This window comes from Sinohyriopsis cumingii, chromosome 15 (assembly GCF_028554795.1).
Source record: "Sinohyriopsis cumingii isolate HCF-2022 chromosome 15, ASM2855479v2, whole genome shotgun sequence".
Taxonomy (NCBI): domain Eukaryota; kingdom Metazoa; phylum Mollusca; class Bivalvia; order Unionida; family Unionidae; genus Sinohyriopsis; species Sinohyriopsis cumingii.
In genome coordinates, this window is record NC_142975.1 from 52,246,884 (window position 1) to 52,268,294 (window position 21,411).

The 21,411-nt window shown below is 34.5% G+C and overlaps 1 protein-coding gene across 2 annotated transcripts in view; it reads left to right on the plus strand.

The window, feature by feature from the left end:
- LOC149781798 (pleckstrin homology domain-containing family M member 1-like) overlaps positions 1 to 21,411 on the plus strand; it is a 95,791-nt gene that overhangs the window by 61,579 nt on the left and 12,801 nt on the right. For both annotated transcript variants that reach the window (XM_089935958.1, XM_089935959.1), the window contains 5 exons: positions 1,364 to 1,466; positions 8,351 to 8,473; positions 12,866 to 12,978; positions 19,808 to 19,939; positions 20,851 to 21,021. In XM_089935958.1, coding sequence (XP_089792084.1) covers positions 1,364 to 1,466; positions 8,351 to 8,473; positions 12,866 to 12,978; positions 19,808 to 19,939; positions 20,851 to 21,021 — 642 coding nt within the window. The remainder of the gene's footprint in view (positions 1 to 1,363; positions 1,467 to 8,350; positions 8,474 to 12,865; positions 12,979 to 19,807; positions 19,940 to 20,850; positions 21,022 to 21,411) is intronic.

The following is a 21,411-nucleotide window of genomic DNA, read 5'->3' on the forward strand; positions in this document are numbered from 1 at the left end:
TATTGTACATCAGAAACATTGCAAGAATTATTTATTTTTTAACGTCAGTCAACAAAGATCAATTTTGAGATTCTGAACTACCAAGATAACTTAACTACAATAAAGCAGCCGGTGATGACTTGAGATTGCTTACCAAGTATGTTGGCTTGAAAGATCAATAGCAGAATTGGAAGATTATTGTTAGAGGAGGCATGCGTGGATTATGTGCAGGAAAAAAGTCAGTCCATCAGTTGGGTTGGCTGTACATGCAGTGGTACACCCTCAAAAAAGTACAAATGATACATGCCGGTGATACAGAAATGAAACTTTACATGTATTACTGAAAATAATGTAAAAGTGGGTCACCTTGACCTATAGTTCTTTCTCAGTCATAATAAATGGTTTTGTTGTAGAGAAATTGTATTATGTTTTTGAAGTGAGCATGAATTAAGTAATGTTATCTGTTTGTGTGTTATTCATTTTGTGTTTCTCAGTTTGTGAAATTGCCATTCAAACAGATCTTTGTCATTTTTTTGTGTTGAACATAATTCCAGAACTGTCTTTTAAATTTGTTTTCCATATATTTGCGACTGAAAACTTGCTTCAGTTTTTCTTTTTCGTTTCTTAATCTGCAAGCTAAAGGAATATAATTCTGTATGATGGCATTCAATGGCAATGACTGTCTACTCTTTACTATAGGTGTTTTATAGTTTATTTTGAGAAGTTACGAAAAATTTTCTAGTATCTGTAAAAATTGCCAAAAAAAGCATTGAAAAGTATATTTAACTATATAAGGTAGTTGGAACTTAAGCTCGGAAAAGTCAGTTCAGACATATTTAGAATTTTATCATCAATATATTAACTGATTACAGTAGTTGTTGAATTTGTTAAGTAAACTTCATTGATAAAGCAATCCAATAGTAGTGCCAGAAAGTAATTCTTAAGATTTTCCATTAGGCTTTTGTGACTGTATATTGCCTGTTAATGTATATATTAGCTGTAAACATATAATTGATGAAAAAGATAACATTAGGTCATAATTATTAACTTAAAATTAAGTATTTCACATGATAGAAATCACACTATTGGAAGTTTGCAGATAGAAAGACTAAAATAACACACAGATTGCTCTTTAGAAAGGCAAGAGGTGGTGAACAGCCAGGGACTGTATACAGATTTTGTCTTATTTGCTGAGTTTTCTTTGAAACTAAAATTATCACACCTGTGAAAAAAGGTTTGACAGATATTTTCCCATTTTTTTGTTTCATTCTGTGTGCCACTTTGGTCTGTCTTTGAGCAACTTCCATTTGTGGAAATGCATGATGTTACATGCAAGCAGCAGCAGTATGCAAAATGTTTTGCTAGATTTTTCTTTTTTCTGCAGGCAATGAATTCGTGGTTGCCCATACTTGGACAAGTGTGCAGTGAGAAAGGGCTTGATGCCCAGAATTATCAATGTTTGGGGTGTAAAAGGCCAGTGGGACTTAGTAAGTAGCTTATGGTAATCCCTGCAGATCATGATTCATAAGCCTGTTGATTGTTCACCAAAGTTTAAAAAAGTATTTCATCTTTTTTCAACACCAACAAGGGTTAAGCACTCTTTTTCACCCATCAGGACCATGTCGTGATCATATAAAAGATGTGTGATAGAGAAGGTATGGTTATCATCTTGTGTCCTTACGAGATTTGTGTTGTGCATCCATCAGCAATTGCTATTTTATTCCACTTCCACTTGCCAAAAACCAAAGGATAAGTTTTGACCAAATTCAGTACAGAACATCCTGGCATGAAGGGCTTTTAAATTGTTATAAATGATGAAAATACACCATTAAGTATAGCAACTGTTACTAAAATTGTTATATCCTTTAAATATCTTCTTGTTTAAAAAAACACTGAACAGAATTTCTTCAAATCCGATAGAAAGCATCCTTGCAGGCAGACCTTTCAGGTTTATACAAATGATGTTGATAGACCATCAAATACAGCCATTGTAATTGAAAATAAAAACCTTAATGATTCTTCTCCAAAAACAGAGTAGAATTTTACCAAAACTTGACCAAAGGCTTGCCGACATGAAGAATGAAGACCGTTAATATTTACACAAATGATGCCATTCCATCATCCAATATGGCCATTATTACTAAAATTGGACAAATATAATAAATGTCTTCTCATAAAACAATTCAACTAACTTTGACAGCTTTCATTTTTATACATCTGTCTGATCCACCATAAAATATGGATGCCATTAGCAAAAATAGGAAAACTTTTTAATGACTCCTTCCCAGAAAACTGATAACACAATTAGACCAAATGCAACAGATAGCATTCAGGCATTTTCAGTTAAACTATTCAACACAATTAGACCAAATGCAACAGATAGCATTCAGGCATTTTCAGTTAAACTATTCAACACAATTGGACCAAATGCAACAGATAGCATTCAGGCATTTTCAGTTAAACTATTCAACACAATTAGACCAAATGCAACAGATATCATTCAGGCATTTTCATTTAAACTGTTCAACACAATTAGACCAAATGCAACAGATAGCATTCAGGCATTTTTGTGTAAACTATTCAACACAATTAGACCAAATGCAACAGATAGCATTCAAGCACATTCAGTTTTACACAAATGATGCCAGTCCTACATCCAGTATGACCACTGTTGCTAAAATTAGAAAAACATTTAAACTACTTCTTCAGTAAAATTGTTCTGTAGGAATTGACCAGACTTACAGAAAACATGCTAAAAAAAAGGGCCTTTAAAGAGGTTATTGAATAAGGGCCATTTTCTGCCCTGTGCTTATGGGTAAAACATTTCATGACTATTTGTTTCAGTGTATTATTCCACATACAAATGACACTCTTTTACATTGATTACACTTATTATTCCACATACAAATCACACTCTTCTACATTGATTACACTTATTATTCCACATACAAATCACACTCTTCTACATTGATTACACTTATTCTTCCACATACAAATCACACTCTTCTACATTGATTACACTTATTATTCCACATACAAATGACACTCTTCTACATTGATAACACTTTGTATTCCACATACAAATAACACTCTTCTACATTGATTACACTTATTATTCCACATACAAATAACACTCTTCTACATTGATTACACTTATTATTCCACATACAAATAACACTCTTCTACATTGATTACAGTTATTATTCCACATACAAATCACACTCTTCTACACTGGTTACACTTATTATTCCACATACAAATCACACTCTTCTACATTGATTATACTTATTATTCCACATACAATTCACACTCTTCTACATTGATTACATTTATTATTCCACATACAAATCATACTCTTCTACACTGATTACACTTATTATTCCACATACAAATCACACTCTTCTACATTGATTATACTTATTATTCCACATACAATTCACACTCTTCTACATTGATTACATTTATTATTCCACATACAAATCACACTCTTCTACATTGATTATACTTATTATTCCACATACAATTCACACTCTTCTACATTGATTACATTTATTATTCCACATACAAATCACACTCTTCTACACTGATTACACTTATTATTCCACATACAAATGACACTCTTCTACATTGACTACACTTTGTATTCCACATACAAATAACACTCTTCTACATTGATTACATTTATTATTCCACATACAAATCACACTGTTCTACATTGATTACACTTATTATTCCACATACAAATGACACTCTTCTACATTGATTACAGTTATTATTCCACATACAAATAACACTCTTCTACATTGATAACACTTTGTATTCCACATACAAATGACACTCTTCTACATTGATTACAGTTATTATTCCACATACAAATAACACTCTTCTACATTGATAACACTTTGTATTCCACATACAAATAACACTCTTCTACATTGATTACACTTATTATTCCACATACAAATAACACTCTTCTACATTGATTACACTTATTATTCCACATACAAATAACACTCTTCTACATTGATTACAGTTATTATTCCACATACAAATCACACTCTTCTACATTGGTTACACTTATTATTCCACATACAAATCACACTCTTCTACATTGATTACACTTATTCTTCCACATACAAATCACACTCTTCTACATTGATTACACTTATTATTCCACATACAAATGACACTCTTCTACATTGATAACACTTTGTATTCCACATACAAATAACACTCTTCTACATTGATTACACTTATTATTCCACATACAAATAACACTCTTCTACATTGATTACACTTATTATTCCACATACAAATAACACTCTTCTACATTGATTACAGTTATTATTCCACATACAAATCACACTCTTCTACACTGGTTACACTTATTATTCCACATACAAATCACACTCTTCTACATTGATTATACTTATTATTCCACATACAATTCACACTCTTCTACATTGATTACATTTATTATTCCACATACAAATCATACTCTTCTACACTGATTACACTTATTATTCCACATACAAATCACACTCTTCTACATTGATTATACTTATTATTCCACATACAATTCACACTCTTCTACATTGATTACATTTATTATTCCACATACAAATCACACTCTTCTACATTGATTATACTTATTATTCCACATACAATTCACACTCTTCTACATTGATTACATTTATTATTCCACATACAAATCACACTCTTCTACACTGATTACACTTATTATTCCACATACAAATGACACTCTTCTACATTGACTACACTTTGTATTCCACATACAAATAACACTCTTCTACATTGATTACATTTATTATTCCACATACAAATCACACTGTTCTACATTGATTACACTTATTATTCCACATACAAATGACACTCTTCTACATTGATTACAGTTATTATTCCACATACAAATAACACTCTTCTACATTGATAACACTTTGTATTCCACATACAAATGACACTCTTCTACATTGATTACAGTTATTATTCCACATACAAATAACACTCTTCTACATTGATAACACTTTGTATTCCACATACAAATAACACTCTTCTACATTGATTACACTTATTATTCCACATACAAATAACACTCTTCTACATTGATTACACTTATTATTCCACATACAAATAACACTCTTCTACATTGATTACAGTTATTATTCCACATACAAATCACACTCTTCTACATTGGTTACACTTATTATTCCACATACAAATCATACTCTTCTACATTGATTATACTTATTATTCCACATACAATTCACACTCTTCTACATTGATTACATTTATTATTCCACATACAAATCACACTCTTCTACACTGATTACACTTATTATTCCACATACAAATGACACTCTTCTACATTGACTACACTTTGTATTCCACATACAAATAACACTCTTCTACATTGATTACATATTAAGGGGCCCCAAGTGGCCGAGTGGTCTAAAGCGCTCTTCGTTACGGATCACTGCCATCTCACCTCTGTCTGCGGCGGTTCGAGTCTAAGATTCAGCCAATGTGGGCATGTGAGAAAGCTTGCCAGTAGCTTCTCGTGGGTCGGTGGTTCTTTCCGGGGTTTTCCGGGTTCTTCCTCCACCATTAATACTGGCCGCCATGTATAGCCTATCGTGCTGAAAAATGGCGTTAAACCCCACAACAACAACATCTACATTGATTACACTTATTATTCCACATACAAATCACACTTCTACATTGATTATACTTACTATTCCACATACAAATCACACTCTTCTACATTGATTACACTTACTATTCCACATACAAATCACACTCTTACATTGATTACACTTACTATTCCACATACAAATCACACTCTTCTACATTGATTATATTTACTATTCCACATACAAATCACACTCTTTTACATTGATTACACTTATTATTCCACATACAAATCACACTCTTCTACATTGATTACACTTACTATTCCACATATAAATCACACTGTTCTACATTGATTACACTTATTATTCCACATACAATTCACACTCTTCTACATTGATTACACTTACTATTCCACATATAAATCACACTGTTCTACATTGATTATACTTATTATTCCACATACAATTCACACTCTTCTACATTGATTACACTTATTATTCCACATACAAATCACACTCATCTACATTAATTACACTTATACAGTAATTTTATTTCTCACACCACAGCATGACCTTTGCACATGGGCTAGTGTTGGAAATTGAACATAAAATGCTCCATTTGGGCAGTTCAGATTCAAAGTAAGATCTCAGTGCAGGCTTAGTCCAAGAAGAAATTTCCACAAATTGAGTATTTGTTATGGAAAAGGAGCTTCTTTCATAATATCATAATGGAACAATGTTGTGCTGGGCACTAAAAACTAAAAATTCTTGACTTTTACCGTATTGGTAACATTTTGCTTTTTTTTTTTTTTGCAGAATCTCTACCCATGTATCACAGTGCATGAACAAATAGAACTGCTTTTTCTGCAGTGTGTTATCTTATTTATTAAAGTATTTTACTAAAATTAATCATGGAAAACAAATCACATTCTTAAACAATATTATTCATTCATTTCTTTCTTTATCCTTCCTGAATTGCCTTGGACATGTTAATTTTTGGAAGTGCTCACAGGGAATTTGGGACATGTTAATTTTTGGAGGTGCTGACGGGATTTAGGACATGTTAATTTTTGGAGGTGCTGACAGGGGATATGGGAAAGAAAGTAAACATAGACTGAGCAATGTCAACATTAACTTGAATTTTTAACAAAAAGAATGCTGTAATTATTGAGAAGGTAAGTAGAGTTAGTAGATGGACTTCTAATGTATTATGATTGAGTAAGTATAATTGAAGAAGCACATTTTAATATTTTAAAAAAGTTGGTTTTCAATTACATCTGGGCATCAGTATTCATAGATGTGGCACATTCTTTGGTAAATCACAATCTCTTTCGAATTCTATTTCCATTGTGCAGCAAAAAATTATTTGGAAAGCATAAAAGAAGATTTTTATTAATAAATGCAAAACTACACACGTTTCGTTTAAAGTTGGAGGACAGAACTTTTCTGATATGGTGTATGAATATATCTCAGCTTGATGGCTTCAGCTTGCCCATGCACCATATCAGGCAAGTTCTTTCTGCAAACTCTTAATGAAACATACTATGTAGTTTGTGTATACAGTGATCATCTTTATATATCAGTCAACCGGTCACAATGGCCATTATAATTTCCACCCAGCAAATTTGTTGGATAAAAATCATGTATGTAACAGTCACCTGCTTTACTGGTCAGCATCCACTTTTTCCCTGACAAAAAACTGTTTCATCTTTATGCAATCTTTATGCAATCACTGGAACATATTAACTGTGACCTATGTATGTATGCAAATCAAACTATTGTTTGATGAAAAAGGCATTGTGTAGATAAAGGAATGGCATGTGAATCAATGTGTAAACATTTCTTTCATCATGTGTACTCACCAAGCATCAGTCACATTGTCAGTATAACTGAAAGGTGTTAATATGTCAGTCATCAGTATAACTGAAAGGTGTTAATATGTCCGAGTCATAAGTGAAGCAGTTTTATCTTAGAGAAGAATGGTGGAAAAAGCAATCGTGTAGTTACAGAGAAATGGTTGTCAACATTTATGTTTTATTTGCATGCAAGTTAAAGCTGTCTCTAAAGACAATTAATCTATGAGGAGAGATATGAGTTACCTCCCTTTTCAGAATTCAGTATTTTCATAACTTGTGTGTTAAGGAAATCGTTTCATGTTTTTACTAATACTAGCCACATTAATCAGATTTTAATTCCCTATTTATTTACAGGACTCTCACATAACCAGATTGTCTTTTTTTTTTTTTTTTGGTGACTTGATCAGCTTCTTATGAAATGCTGGTTCTAAGCCTAATTAAATTAGTTAAAAGGAGTCACTTGTCTGTTTCAGTCATATGTAAGCAGTCAGTTAAATTAGTGTTTTGTCATGTTGCGAAAAACAGGCTAATATTATTTGGGTATTTTAAAGAGTCACTGATGGCTTTTCAGATTAATTAAAGTGAGCAGGATACAATCATCTAGTTTGGAACATTGGAAGAGAACAATATGTACATGTATTTTATGATTTTAGTGAATAGTGCACTTAACCAAATATGTTGGCAACAATAATAATAAATAATATGATAATGGTATTCACTGCATAGATTTTTTTTCAAAAACCAAGTTTGAAAGGTGAACCTGTTTACAGAGGTCAGTAATGTTCAAAGGCCACATTAGTCTTTAAACATGGGTGGCTTGTGTTCACAGGTTTGTCTGTATGTTGTTTATTTTGTTTTTCCTAGTTTATGGCAATCCAAGAGTGTGCAGCTATGATGGAGGATATTACTGTTTTGAGTGCCATGAAAATGATGAGGCCCACATTCCTGCTTACATAGTACACAACTGGGACTTTAGGAAACACAGTGGTGAGTGAGGGAAAGTTTTTTTTTATAGATTAATAGAATTAATCATCCACTCATTCACTTATTTGCATTTTATTTGCTATTAGAAAGAAATATTGATTGGCACCTGTTATATAGTCTAAAAGTTGTGACTCGTGATTATTTTGCTTGTCCTCATATAAGTAAAATCCAGTATGACCCCACTATAGCACACTCCATTATAACACAAATTCGAATATAGCTTGCTCATGGTGTGGCTCCCGACATTTCATACACATATATTTTCTCGTACACGAAAAAAAATCTTTCTTAAAAGTACGAAAAAACATAAAATGTTATCATTTTGGGGAAGAGATCGCATAATACAAGACAATCATGGCATGTCTCCTGTAATTTTATATGTATTTTTCTTGTACACAAAAAAATAGTTGTTTTTTCTTAAAAGTACGAAAAAATAACGTGTACAAAGTTTATTTAGGTATTGCGCAGGGCTTCGTCAATATCGTGAATTGTGATTTTTTTTCTTCTTCTTATTCATGGCATAATATACCATTTGGCGTTGGGTTTTTTTTGGTGGCAACATTGGCAACATTGTTAGCTGTTTAAACTTGTATATACAACCATTCATTTGAAGTGTAGAAATTCAGAGGTTCCATGAAAGGAAGCTGCAAACTTGATATAAAATGCACTGAGATTTATTGATTGTTACATAAATGAATTCTTTGTCCATATTGACAAACCATCTTAACAGTGCATTGTTATATCATAATTCGCTTATGTTGACATCTAGCATGAGTACTGTATGTTGTGAGATATCCCCTTTTTTTGTTGTTGACATTTCTGATAACAGAGATCAACCAAATGAGGCATTATCTCATAATCTATCTTTCATCCGATTTACGGCCTCTTGCTGGTAATTAATATATTTACATAGACTGACATTTGTATGTCGATGGTAAGTAAAATTCCTCTTCTTTTCACTCAGAATTAAATCCTTCAGGACAGTTATATTTTCTGTAGACTGTAGTAATCCCTGTCAACAGACCTGCATCTCTATCGTCCATTGACTCTTTTCTAAATTTCTAATGCATGTGTGTAAGACAGCATCATTCTGCTACCACAAATGTAAAAATAAAAAAATAAAAATAAAAAAGCTTTTTGGCCTATTCAGTAAGCAGGGAGGAACGGTAACTACAGTTGACCAAATGACAGCCAATTCCTTTTTTAAAAATGTACCCAGATAAAATAGTTTGCTGAAATTTCAAAGAAAACAGATTACCTTTGAAGCACCAAATGTTATGAAAATGTACTAAGCTTATAAAAATAATCAGTCTCAATACAGTTGCGATACAGTTGTTGGTGTTGCCACCACAAAAAGAAACAGGCATTTGTTTGGTTCTTCAAACCTGTCCTTTAGCGGTGACTTCAATAATGCATGCACCCTTCATCGAAGAAAGCCGACTACAGTCTTCAATAAAAACAAAGAACCTTTCTTCAAAGGAAGTCAGTACCAAACTTAAATAAAAGCAATGGAATCTGATGGATTGTTTCATATTCCAACATGACTGGAACACATTTACTGTGCAGTGAAAGTTTCCTTTTTGCAGGAAAAAAGTTTACGCTTATGAACGCTACCAGTGGAGGCTTAAAATGCAAACTAACTTTTACCGACTTGGGACATACTGAAAAGTAAATGTGCATCATCATTTGTTATGTGATTGTGCTATTTTTTCCACTGAATTCAGACCTATATGACCTGTGACATATTTTTGCTTCTGCATTTATTACATTCCTCCCCTCCCTGCATATTCTTTTGGGTACATGCATCATGTTACACTGGACAACAAATTTTTACAAAAGTCATGTTACTGAAATAAAATTAGTCAATTCTTATCAATTTTTATGTGCTGAACACGAATATGACAGTCAAATTGCAAAATTGGCTCTAGTTTTTTTGTAATCTGCAAGAAATTAATGTTCACATAACGAAATGCATTCCAATAGTAAAAGGTCAACTGTAATAGCCTACCTATAAAAAATCAAGTCATTGACTACATCTTAGATTTCTTCGCCTGTCTCTTGTACAGCTGTTCGGGAGCATCTCTGAGGAGTGTCCAGCAGTAGTCAGCCAGCATTGTAGTGGACCATTTTCCCTGGTATCTTTGTTCCATTGTTGCGATATCTTGATGAAAACGTTCGCCGTGTTCATCACTAACAATACCACAGTTGCTAGGAAAGAAATCCAAATGGGAATGAAGGAAGTGAATCTTTAGAGACATATTGCAGCCAAGTTTCTTATACTTCATCAACATGTCTTCTACTAGTTCCTTATAGTTTTCTGCCCTAACATTTCCTAGGAAGTTTGTAGAAACTAGGCGAAAAGCATTCCATGCTTGTTTCGCGTCACCTTCCAGCAAGTTGTTGAACCGGTCATCTTTGAAAAGCTCTCGAATCTGAGGACCCACAAAAACTACCTCTTTAATCTTTGCTTCGCTGAGTCGAGGGAATTTTTCATGCAGGTATCGGAATGCTGGCAAAGTCCGGTCAATGGCTTTCACGAAGTTCTTCATCAAACCTAGTTTGATGTGAAGGGGTGGTAGCAAGATTTTCTGAGCCTCAACCAGAGCTGGGTGTTGGATATTCTTCTCTCCAATGGCTACATTCTGCCTGTGAGTCCATTCCTTCCTCATGTAGTGCATTTCCCTTGCTCGGCTATCCCACTCGCATAAGAAACACATGTATTTTGTATATCCTTGCTGCAGTCCCATTAAAAGGGCAACTACTTTCAAATCACCACAGAGGTGCCAGCTGTACTTGTTATACTCAATGGAATTCAGTAGCTGCCTTAAGTTATCGTATGTCTCTTTCATGTGGACAGCATACGCTACTGGAATAGATGGAAGAATGTTTCCATTGTGCAAAAGCACAGCCTTGAGACTCAGTTTCGAAGAGTCCACAAATAGTCTCCATTCTTGTGGGTCATGAGTGATTTTTAAAGCATTCATGAGGCCTTCAATATCGGAACAGAATATCAGATTACTTTCCTTTCTGAAGAAAGGCTCCAATTGCTGGTGGCGCTTTCGATATGCAGTAATTGTGACATCTTCTTCTAGAAGATTCCATTGTTGGAGTCTTGATCCTAGCAATTCTGCCTTGTTCTTTGATAAGTCCAAATCACGAATCAGGTCATTTAGTTCTTCCTGTGTTATTCTGTGTGGGGTTGATGATGCACCACAGTGAAAATCTGGATCACTGCATGCTGATGGACCAGGAGAAGAACAGGTCGACTCACCTTTGTCTTCGTCAGATGAATCAAGAGAATATTCTGCTGGAGGTTCTGGAATAGGAAGTCCCTCACCATGTGGAACTGGTCTCAATGCAGACGGAATGTTTGGGTAGACTATTCTCGACTTCTTTCGCTTCGTTATTCCGCCGGAAAGAGGAGGAACCAAGCAGAAGTAACAGTCATTTAGGTGGTTGCTTGGCTCTCTCCACACCATTGGGACTGCAAACGGCATTGATGACCTTTTGCAATTCAACCACTGTGAAAGCTGTGTTGTACATGTAGCACAGCATATATGCGGAGCCCAAGGCTTGTCTTGGTCACCAACCTTGCATCCGAAGTAAAGATGATATGCCTTCTTCACTTGAGAATTGATACTTTTCTTCTGGTTGGCAAATGTCACTTCCCCACAAATATAGCAAAAATTGTCCGCGGTATTAACACACTTTCGAGGCATTACTGTTCTTTATTGTACGTAAATGGATAAAATAATAAGTTTTATGTAACAGTAGCTTGAACTGTCTCGCACAACGTCTAAAATATTTTAAATGCTGAACCTATCTGGTTGGGCTTTATATAGTACACTACTTACGTCAGCTTCAGCAGCCGCCTGGCATTAGTATAATAGGCCTACACATGTATAGTACACTGCTGACGTCAACTTACTTCAGCAGCCGCATGGCATTAGTATTGCATTGCATCAGAAAATGATGCAATCAACTGTGGATGATGTGAGCATGATGGTATTATGCAATGTTACATCATTATTCCGGATGTTGCTGCAGTCCTACTGGAGAAATTTACACAGTGAAACATAGAAAATGAGGTATATGAATATCTTCAAAACGAGAGCCAATACAAATTTTTCGCGGTTATATTCGTGTTCGGCACACCAAAATACTACAGATTAGGGCCTTTTCAAGTCAGTAATGATTTCACTGTTGACCAGTGTTATAGCGGGGTCAGACTGTAGCTAAACAGCTTTGAATATTTGAGTCAAAAATTCATTTCAGTATATGAATTCTTGGATTTGGCATACTGGAAAATTAAGACGAATTCATGAGCAACTAGATCAATAATACCTATATAAAAAGGTAAAACAGTTTTGTTTGATCTGACCTCATATTTTGTAGTGTCCAAGCAGAATTTGCAGTTTCTAAAGGAAGTTGAAGATCAGCCCTTACTGAACTTAGAGGCTATCAACCCCCGGCTGTATGAACATGTACAGGAAATGGAGGAAATCAGGGCATGTATTTAGAAATTAACACATTCCATATATATATCTTTTGTCTTTGGATTTATTTTTTCATGAGTTCTATTGATTTTATTTTGGCTAGCACAGGCTTTTGGGAAGGTTCCAGTAGAGAGGAATGGACAACATTGTTTTTGCCAGTCATTCATGACATTAAGTATAGGCAAAGTAGTCACAGTGCCGTCTGCTGTCTATCAGTTTATGGTCAGGCATTTCTGTATTTTCTTTACATGGTTATATCCTTCATGTTAAACATTATGAAAGGCTTAGAATATTCTTTTTGTTGATTAGTTTGTATTTCAAAAGTACAGGTCATGTGATTAATATTTTTTGTACATTTTATTGTGGATGTTGACAAGTTCTTGGTATATATATATATATATATATATATATATATATACTTGGCATGATCAGGGCATGCATATTCAGTGTTGCCTGTGAAACATGGACATTGAGGAAACAAGACAGAAACATTTGATTGACTTTTGATATGAGGTTCTACAGACGAATTCTACACATCCACTGACAACAAAAGATGATAAATGTGGATATTAGGAACAAAAACTTCATTTGATCCAGCATCTCTGCAGAATGGAGAACAAACAGATGAAGAAAAGTGTATTTTGGAATGATCGATAAAACTGCAGTTAGACAAAGACCAAGCAGAGGATATCCCAATGATATTAAGGAATGGCACCATATGGATGTACAAACTCTTAGCAGGATAGAAAAGGACAATGTGCATTGGAGATAAACTGTATCAAGTGCATTAGACACTGGACATGAATGGAATGGCAGGTGACCTCGAATGATGATTTATTAACTTAACATGTTATACATTGGAAATAAGGTGCCTATAATTACAGCATGCATTCATTTGGTCAAAACATTTCCCATTGTTTAAAGACTCTGTCGATACAAAACACAAAGCAGTGTTGTTGTACTATGGACACTACATAAGCCCATCACAGCATGTAGAAGCTGCAGTGACTCAGTGGTTAGCTTGCAGGTTCTCATCTTAAAATTGGTTCAACCTGGGTGGGTAACTGATGTGTGCCCATGGGCAAGGCACATTATACCTATTTCCTCAGTACTAAATAACCATTTTGTGTTTTTGTGCTATAAAACAATAAACCAGATCAAACCCTTACACCAAGTACTTTTTAACTGTATTGTGTGGCATTGTGTCTGAACACGTAAGACATATAGAACAAAATATGGGCCTCCTAGGCCCTAATAAAAAAGAGAAAAAGATAACAAGTTTTATTATCATCCAACACTTGTTTGTGTTGTATTTATGAGGAAGTAAGTCTCCATGATGTCAATTATTAATTAATTTTTAAAAATAATAGAGCGGTATAAAGTACTGTTGTTAAGTGAAAGTCTTTAGTAGGCTTTATAATAGACGAAGTCATTTATTAAATAAATAGTTTGCGAGAAAATTAGTGAAACTTGGAAGGATACTGAATCTGTTGGTAGTCTTGAAATCAAAACAGCAATGAAGTAATACAGTACTAGCCATTTGTCTTGATATCCTTGGACCCAAGGTAGTGCTGATTTATCTTGACATCCTTGGGCCCAAGGTAATGCTGTCAGTGTAAGTAGCTGTTGAGATAAAGGGGTGGAAGGCTGAAAACTACGAAAATTTAGCATGCAAGTGAAATTCCTCTGTAAGGGGTCATTTTTCATCAGTGTGTAGGATTTACGCTTTGAGAAGATAAACAATGGAAATTTTGATTAAATGAAAATACAAGACCAAACCAGTTTGAAATACACTTGTATGTTGACAACTTACATTTGTATTACCATTATGCTATACAATCCATAATGCATGAAAAATACAGTACACAGACACAAAAATTTCATGAATTTGGGTATAGGTGACATATTAGAAAATTGCTGTATCAGTCACATCCCATTAGAAAATATATACAGTATTTAAAGAAATGACATAATGGAGGCAAATCCCATCACAGCGCACTGCATCAGCTGAGCTTTGAACCTGGAATACCTCAGGAAGAGAGACTTGGGTTAGTTTGTAGGGTTGTGAAGAGATTCCAACACCTGTGTGTGCTACAGGTATGAAGAATATGGGTATAATAGCAGAGTACGTTTAAGTACTGATATAAATTGGGGGTCAAAAGCAAAGTTGTGAATGCATGAAACTTGATAAAGGCCCAGGACAGAGCTGGAAGAGTAAGCTATGCAAGAAATGTCCCAAATGTATGACATGGTGGAAGGAGGTGAGGAGGGTGATGTTTTCTTTTAAAAAATGTGGTCATCTAGTTTTTTGTACTGTATAATCCATTGTCAGCCAAAAAGTACCAGCTTGCTGATATAAATGATAAGGAAGCAAAGACTTTGTTCAAGCTGGGACCTAGGGCTTCTGTTGAAACTTCTGTAGTTTTTTTTTATATATCTCGGCATCAATATAAACATGACAAATTTGGTAGTAATAATAGACCAAAGGACCAGGACTTTGTATTTTTGTAGTAATAATAGACCAGAGGACCAGGACTTTGTATTTTTGTAGTAATAATAGACCAAAGGACTAGGACTTTGTATTTTGGTAGTAATAATAGACCAAAGGACCAGGACTTTGTATTTTGGTAGTAATAATAGACCAGAGGACCAGGACTTTGTATTTTTGTTAGTAATAATAGACCAAAGGACCAGGACTTTGCATTTTAGTATTAATAATAGACCAATGGACCAGGACTTTGTATTTTGGTAGTAATAATAGACTAAAGTAATAGGACTTTGTATTATGGTAGTAATAATAGACCAAAGGACCAGGACTTTCTGTTTTGGTAGTAATGATAGACCAAAGGACCAGGACTTTGTATTTTTGGTAGTAATAATAGACCAAAGGACCAGGACTTTCTATTTTGATCAACATGGGCAGATATAAGTGATGTCAATATAAGTGGGCTTGTTACACCTCCTGTAATTGTTTATATTAATTTTCACAAAGATGTTGTCACCCATTAATTTTTGGAAAATAATGTCCAGCATTGCACAACTTTTGTGAACATGGTAGCTTTCACATTATAGTAAGATTTTCAACCATATTTGCTTTGAAGCCCATATGAATCCTATGATGATCCTATTCTACACACGTCTTCAAGTTATGCCACTTGTCTTCAGGTTATGCCACTTGTTCCACTTAGCAGAGACATACTCTTTGCAGATTTTTCTTCCAACAATGATCCTTAATCATTTTGGGAACAGTTTGGATGAGTTTGAGGATGAGCATGAAACTTTATCTCAGAAATGGCTTGGATGAATTTGAGGATGAGCATTCTTTTCACATCTTTCTTACAGCTATGACCCTTAATCATCATTGCACTGAGATTGCTAATGTAAACATTTTGAGTACTCTAGCTTTCACATTATAATAAATACCAGGTTTCAACTGAAATGTGTTTTGTAGCAAAATGTCAACAAGGGCTCAGCTAAGTTAATGATGAACAAATTTTGTGGATTGTCATTCCTATTGAATAGCATTGTGAATGCCATAGCAACCATATTTTTCATTTTATTTAAATCAACTTTGATGTGAAATTTCACACTCGCAAGAACACTGATGAGTTCTAATATGAGCTGATTTCTAAGATTTATTTTCCTTGACTGACTTAGAATTGGCATACCATTGCTTATGAACAGGTTGGCATTTTCCTTGACTGACTTAGAATTGGCATATTATTGGCTTGTGAGCTGGTTGGCATTTTCCTTGACTGACTTAGAATTGGCATACTGTTGGCTTGTGAGCAGGTTGGCATTATCCTTGACTGACTTAGAATTGGCATACTATTGGCTTGTGAGCAGGTTGGCATTTTCCTTGACTGACGTAGAATTGGCATACTATTGGCTTGTGAGCAGGTTGGCATTATCCTTGACTGACTTAGAATTGGCATACTATTGGCTTGTGAGCAGGTTGGCATTTTCCTTGACTGACTTAGAACTGGCATACCATTGGCTTGTGAGCTGGTTGGTATTATCCTTGACTGACTTAGAATTGGCATATTATTGGCTTGTGAGCTGGTTGGCATTATCCTTGACTGACTTAGAATTGGCATACTATTGGCTTGTGAGCAGGTTGGCATTTTCCTTGACTGACTTAGAACTGGCATACCATTGGCTTGTGAGCTGGTTGGCATTATCCTTGACTGACTTAGAATTGGCATACTATTGGCTTGTGAGCAGGTTGGCATTTTCCTTGACTGACTTAGAATTGGCACACTATTGGCTTGTGAGCAGGTTGGCATTATCCTACAGAGTGTTTGAATAGCTGATGATAAACCAGTGTTTGCACTCTGTAACAGTAGACTCTCCTTTGCTGCACTTATTCCCACAGCTCAGTTACCATGTGCTTCTGCATAGACAATGGTGTTTATCTTGTCTTTTGCAGTGTTTGAGTTTCTTACACAGCCCATGTTGATACTTTGTCTAAAAATATTTATGAGATTCAAGATGAATACAAGACACATTAATACCAGATATATTACTTTGTGTGTTACCAAAATATACTATATTTTAACACATGGCAAAGTCAAGGTTAAAATATATAATTTTCAGTACCACAATATAAAATATATCTGGTATTAATGTTGGAAAAGAAAATACCAGACATGCTAAAGAATCTAAAGTTCAGAAGATTAAAGTCACTTTTTAGCACAAAACACACACCCCACCCCATTTTGATAAATTACCTCACTTTAATAGGAAGATGATATGTGACTTAATAAAGTAGTAGGATTGGCTTGTCCTAATCTGTCACAATAAATTAAATTTTTTTCAATTTGTAAACTATTAGACCTTATCTTAAAACAGTGCATGTCCGCTTCAGCAGTGCATCACAGCAGGTTTGTTGTTGTTATCAAGGAAATAAGGGGAAATAACTTGAGAGAGACATGAATGGCATCTAGTCAGATTTGTTTATAAAAGATTATTTTCCATGCCTGAAATGTAAGGCAGTTTCTATTTATTTGTTCTAGCTCACATAGTTCTCATTTTTGTTGCCACAGGTACAACTTTTGTAGAAACACACAATCAAGCATTGCATGGAATGATGGGAAGTCTTATATTTTCACCAGTGAAAATATAAGAATATATTTTTCACATGTAAAATTATTGGAATGAAAAAACATATGAAAATTATATTGCCAATAAGTCTCTATATTTCACACGTAAGTATATAAGAAAATGAATTGAATATTACCCAAGGAATAATAGTGATTGTGCTGGCAGAGCCATGATACTCTCATGTGATTAACCTAAAACAAAAATCTTTTTCTTTTTTTTTCTTCTGTAAATCACTAATCCTTTTCTGAAAAACGTGGTTTAAAATGGTATGCCTTATGGACACCAAAATAAAATAACTTAGAATTGGCATCCTATTTGCTTGTGAATGCAGGTTTTGAAACTTATTTGATTTAAACACAATTTACAGTGAAGCTTCATCTTATCAAGAGGACATATAACATTGAAAATTACCAGACTTTGATGAATTTTCACTGAGTTACTTAAAATAAACATCCTTCTTACAGAGTTATGGTCCTTGATCAACTTAAAATGAGCATCTCTGTCTTGTGAGCACACAGGCATTGGCATACAGGCATTAGCACACAGGCATTGGCATACAGGCATTAGCAGACAGGCATTGGCACTTTTGTTTAATTCCAGTCAAAGTTGCAGTGAGAATGTAGTTTAATAATATCTTAGATGAATTTGAAGATGACCTGATTTTACCTTGATTTACAGTGTTGTGGTCATTAAATGACTTAGAACAGGACGTTCAACAGAAACATGAAACACTCTTGCATTCACACTTTTTATTTGCATTGGACCAAATAGGCTTTGTGGCTTCATCTCAGGTGACTTCTGTGATAGTGTGATTTTATCAATGTTCTAGAGAGTTATGGCCTTGCATGACCAAGGAATCTCACTGGTTTCTGAACACTAGCTTTCACCTTTTTTGTTTGATTTTAACCAGATTTGATAATAACATTCTCCTCAACATCTCTTATCAGTTTGATAATGGCCAGGTTTTGAATATATTTTATAGAGTTATGGCCCTTGATTGTAATTGAAGCACTCTCATTGTATGGATAATATTTGCATATTAGAAGACAGTAAATATCAAATAAAGCAGCAGATCCACAGAAGGAGGCATAATTTCTCTGGATGAATTCTTCATTTTGTATTGTTGTTCTGTCAGTAGTAAAGCCTTTTGGAATCAAGGCTTCCTTTTACTAGGTGGCAGTGTAAGTTTGCACACAATACAGAGCACCTTGATGTTGTTAAGAGAGTCCAGGTTATGTCTCATCTGCTTTAGGATAGGCAAGACCTTGGTATCACTGTTATGTTGGTAGCATTGGCATAAGCAATGGCTTCAATTAAAATCTTCAATATGATCATAAGTCCCAGGCCCTGGCAGTTGTCATTATCATCAAATGGACCATAAACTCAGAATGATCTGCCCTTTCATGCACCTCTACCTTCCCATTGACTCCAGGCAAGGTCAAGTCCTCTAAAAATCATGGTCAGGTTTTTAGTTCAAGTTTTTCTTTATGATCGTGGATCCCAAACTCTGGAAAGGAAAGTCATCATACTTGGACTTTAAAGTGAGGAAGCTGTCTCCTTTCATACTCATGTACCCATACCCTCCCTGTGACCCTCATGCAAGGTCAAGGTCATTTGAAAATGAAAACATATATGTATCAAGCAGAGTTGTAAGCAAGACATTTTAATTCGTATAAATTTTCTATTTTTGTTTTGCATGTATACTAGTATTGTAATAAAATATTTTGTTTACTTTCAGTTGCTAAGACTACAGTTATTTAGCCTGAAAACATACCTTTTCACCTGCAGGCAGTCAGTAGCTGAGGACCTGAGGAAATTCATATGGCCAAAAGATTATCTGTATGAAGATATTCATCTATACTCCATTTCTGTAAGTTTTATGTTTTTAACTTCATTACTTTGTGCACATTGTATATGCTTGCCTGTATTTTATCGATCAGATCAATATTTTATGTCAGTGTCTCGTTTTTCTTGAGATGATTATGATTAAGTTCACAATGGAATATTTCAGGTTACATGACTTTCATGATGAACAACGGTTTTTACCATATTTTACAAGAAGGAACGCTGAATCAAGTATCTCATATATGCTGCAGATCTTGCATTAAGTATTTCATATATGCTGCAGATCTCAACAAGTATCTTGTATGTGCTGCAAAAAATTATTGCACCAAATATCTCATATATGCTGCAAATTGTACATCAGATATTTCAGATACGCTGCAAATCTTGCATAAGGTATCTCACATGTGTGTTTCTTCTCAGCAAAACTTTTTTAAGTTAATCTAATTAACCTCACAGAATCTGCAAGACTTGTTTAGTCACATTCATATATTGTCTTTCCTCAAAACTTGTGAAACAGATCCCTTTAGAGTTTTGTTTTTAAAAAAACTATATTCTTCATGTTGATGCCATATGAAAATTGTCATTGATTTCCATTTAAGTAATATCATCTCCAAGTTTTAGGCTGACAGAGATTTAATTATTTTAATTCTTATAAGCCCTGGATATGAATTATTCTGTTTATTTATCTAATCTCTGACTTGGGTCAATATTTGGTTTGGGGTTTTGTGGATTGTATTGCCATTTTTTCAGCACATGATTAGCTATAAATATGTCAGTATATTCAGTGGAGGAAAATCCCAGGAAGAATAAAGGAAAAATTACCCATGGGAAGCTACTGGTAATGTTACCCTTTGTGTTCCATGAACATATTTCTAGTCATCAATGTTTAGCTTGATAATATACAATAAATTCCACATCTCTCTTGGTTGCACACAGGACCTATTGCAGGTCCCAACAGGTGCTCTGGCAGCCAGTTTGAAGAAAATCATCAAGTTTGCCACAAAGCATGTGTACACCTGCCCCCTCTGTAACCAGAAAGGTTTCATATGTGAATTGTGCAATAACCCTAAGGTCATCTATCCATTTGAGTTGGAGGCAACCTACAAGGTATGTATGTTTTATGTGTTATGGTTAGGTAAAACTAACAGCACTCTCATCTTTATGGAGCACGTTTATATGTGTATTTATGTGTACATTGTGATGTTTGCTTTGAATATTCTGGGAATGATAAGACTTTTAAAACATTTCAAGCTTCTTTAACCATTTAGAGTGTCATCATTGTACTTGGTCTTGTAATTTGGTAAAGCAAGACCTAGAAAGACACCCAGTGTAATGGTTCCTTTTTTATGGAGCATAATCCAGTATTGACATACAGTCTATACATTTATCATGAGACTGGTTTTCCTGGCCTTGTATCCACAATATGTTATCCAAAATACTGCATTTAGATGTGAGGTGCAGTTTAAAACCTCTACATGCCTTTAAATGTCAGATGCA